Source organism: Salvia hispanica, chromosome 5, assembly GCF_023119035.1.
Source record: "Salvia hispanica cultivar TCC Black 2014 chromosome 5, UniMelb_Shisp_WGS_1.0, whole genome shotgun sequence".
Classification (NCBI taxonomy): Eukaryota; Viridiplantae; Streptophyta; class Magnoliopsida; order Lamiales; family Lamiaceae; genus Salvia; species Salvia hispanica.
In genome coordinates this window covers 19,457,399-19,460,501 of record NC_062969.1, presented here as the reverse complement: position 1 = coordinate 19,460,501, position 3,103 = coordinate 19,457,399, and the positions used below count along the sequence as shown (strand labels likewise).

General features: G+C 34.6%; 1 protein-coding gene across 1 annotated transcript; it reads left to right on the top strand.

The window, feature by feature from the left end:
• The first annotated feature begins 63 nt into the window (after nucleotides 1–63).
• Nucleotides 64–2,133, top strand: LOC125189572 (protein FAR1-RELATED SEQUENCE 5-like). The gene has a single exon (XM_048086836.1). It carries the CDS (start codon nucleotides 64–66, stop codon nucleotides 2,131–2,133), a length of 2,070 nt encoding a protein of 689 aa, XP_047942793.1.
• Nucleotides 2,134–3,103: the final 970 nt, after the last annotated feature.

The following is a 3,103-nucleotide window of genomic DNA, read 5'->3' as shown; positions in this document are numbered from 1 at the left end:
GAAGTTGAAGCATATGCCGCTTACATGAAATATGCTAAGGCAACCGGTTTTGAAACTCGCAAAATGGCTGCTCATAAAGATCCAGTTACTGGCAATATATTGGACACTAGTTTTTGTTGTTGCAGAGAAGGATTTAGAACAACAAACAATCGAGGTGTTAAAAATCCTCGTCCTGAAATTAGGTGTGGGTGTAAGGCTATGATGAAAATTAACTGTAGATATGGAGGAAAGTTCCGCATTGTGAAGTTCATTGAAGAGCACAATCATGAATTGTGTGATCCGGAAAAGTCTTACCAGTTTAGATGTTTTAGACAAATGTCTAATGTTCAACAAACTCAAGTTGATGTGGCTCAAAGTTGTGGATTGCCTCCAAAGAAAATTATAGATGTAATGGCAAAAGAAGTTGGCGGAATTCAACATCTTGGTTTTACTCATATTGATTTGAAGAATTATTTGAGAACAAAGAGGACTTTGGAGATCAAGCAAGGCGATAGTGGAGGTGTTTTACAATATTTACAAAGGATGAGTAGTGAAGATCCACACTTTTACTATGCAATACAATTGGACGTGGAAGATTTGATATTTTGGACAGATGGTAGGATGATACAAGTTTTTGGTCATTTTGGTGATGTCGTTTGCTTTGATACTACATACAGAAAACATCGAGATGGCAGACCAATCGCCTTGTTCGTCGGCGTTAATCATCATAAACAAACAAATGTGTTTGGTGCAGCTTTATTGTATGATGAAACGATTGAAACCTTTGAATGGTTGTTTGCTGCATTTGAAGATGCCATGATGGGAAAGAGACCAAAAACCATCTTAACAGATCAAGATCAAGCAATGAGCGCTGCTTTAGCTTCCAAGTGGCCATCAACTTATCATCGCCTATGTGTTTGGCATATTTTTCAGAATGCAGCCATTCATCTCTCGAGTGTTTTTTCGAGTTTCAAGAACACATTTGCAGCTGATTTTAGTCGTTGTATATACGACTATGAAGAAGAGTCAGAATTCCTTGATGCATGGAACAAAATGTTAGAGAAATACGACTTGAAAGATAATCAGTGGTTGGCAAGATTGTTTTCTCTAAGGGAAAAATGGGCATTGGTTTATGGAAGAAATACTTTTTGTGCAGATATCATCACAACTCAACGGAGTGAGTGCATGAATGCTGTTGTGAAGCATTATGTAAGTTACAAAAACAATATTGTTGAGGTGTTCCATCATTTTCAAAGGTTGATAGATGATCGTCGTGAGAAGGAATCAACAGAAGATTTCAAAAATGCTCAAAGTTCTCCTGTTATGACATTTCCATTGGAAATATTAAAGCATGCCGCTGCCTTATATACACATAAGATGTTTGCATTGTTTAGCGAAGAGTTGAGAAAGGCATTTGAAAGCAAGATCGAGAGTGAGAATGAGCTTGGAAGTTCAAGAATATATAAGGTCAGGCCATTTCATCGAACTAATGAGCATACAGTCACATATGATTCTATTGGAGGTTCTATTTCTTGCAGTTGTAGAAAGTTTGAATTCTCAGGTATTTTATGCTCACATAGTTTAAAAGTCTTAACATTTATGAATATCGATCGCATACCTGATGAATATATTTTAAAGCGGTGGACCAAACATGCTAAGAATGGTACACCAAGAGGTTGCGATGAAGGGGTTATTGTTGATGAAAAATCAAGAAAGAAGCAACAATATAAAGAGTTATGTAACTCATTCATGCAGTTGGCAGCAAAAGCAGTTGAGAGTGAAGATGGTTATACTTATGCTAGTGATTGTCTTCTGAAAATGGGAAACGACATTGATGGAATGGTAGGGAAGGCAAATAATGTGACAGTTGAGGCAAATAAGGTTGGAGATGTTGTAACTGTTGCAGCTGATGGTAATGCCAATGAAAGTCAAATTAGAGGCTTGAAACCTAAAGGAAGGGTTACATACCAATCAAGTAAGAGACCAAAGAATGCTTTGGAACAGGCTATTAGGAAAAAACGGAAACCAAAAGCAACAAAGAGTGGTTTAGAACATGCTTCTTCTACACAGGAATCTGATGGGACGACTACACTCATTAATGATGAGTATTGGAACTTGACGTACACTGCTCTTGATCCTCCAAGTACATCATAATTTAATGGCGTGGACTATGTTATCCGAAGATACTGTCTCTACTCTCCACAGCTTTATCCTTTTTTTCTTTTTTCTTAAACTTTTTTTTGTCTGCACGTAAGGTTAGCTCCGATTAATTTACGTTTACAACTATGTATTTTTTTACTTGATTTCTTGACTTATTTTGAACCTATTGGTATCATGTGATTTTCTTCCTTCTAATTCTCTAAGTTAGATGCATATGAAAGGAAAAATATATTTAAGGATAGAAAATTCCGTCGAAATATTCAATGTAATTCGTAACTTTTTATGAGGCAGTATTAGATAAAATTTGTATTGGATTGGAATATGATAATTGATACATATGAGAGCTTCTTAGATATAAGTTAAAATTTATTTAAAAGAATGATCTTCATTAATTGATTGTTTCGTTCATCCAATTTATAGTGGAGAGCTTTTGACATTATGTGGTTTTTAGCAAAGGTGAAAGAAAGTAATGCAGTATTGATATGATAAAGGCATATTGCCAATATGTTATATATTTCATATGAGTATTTTTCAGATCAAAGTGACAGTGGGATATTGTATTTCTTTCCCTGAGTTGGAGATAAGTGAACCTTTATTTAGTGTAAGACTTGCTAATTTTTTTTAAACTTACAATTGTTAGATGTAGTTTCTTTATATTAATTTACTGCTCACTTCACTTATTGACAGCTGAGAGGAGGATTACATAATAAACGAAAAGTAAGATGTTCAACGACTAATAAGAAATGAAAGAAAAAGTTTCAAACTTTGACATGGTTGAAAGAGATACAAATTCCAAATGTTGAAGTCTCGGCATTGGTCTGTTCTATTAAGCATCCTACTTTGGAGCTGGAGCATCTATTTCTCTACTGTTTATTTTCTTTGTATACATGGCAGCAAACTATTGGTGTATGAGAAAATGTATGATGATAATTAAATTTTTAGTCTTTTATTTAATTAATTTAAA

What these genes read in the sequence shown, in the direction of transcription:
- LOC125189572 (XM_048086836.1), top strand. Translation starts at nt 64, where the DNA reads ATGGCTGCTCATAAAGATCCAGTTACTGGCAATATATTGGACACTAGT.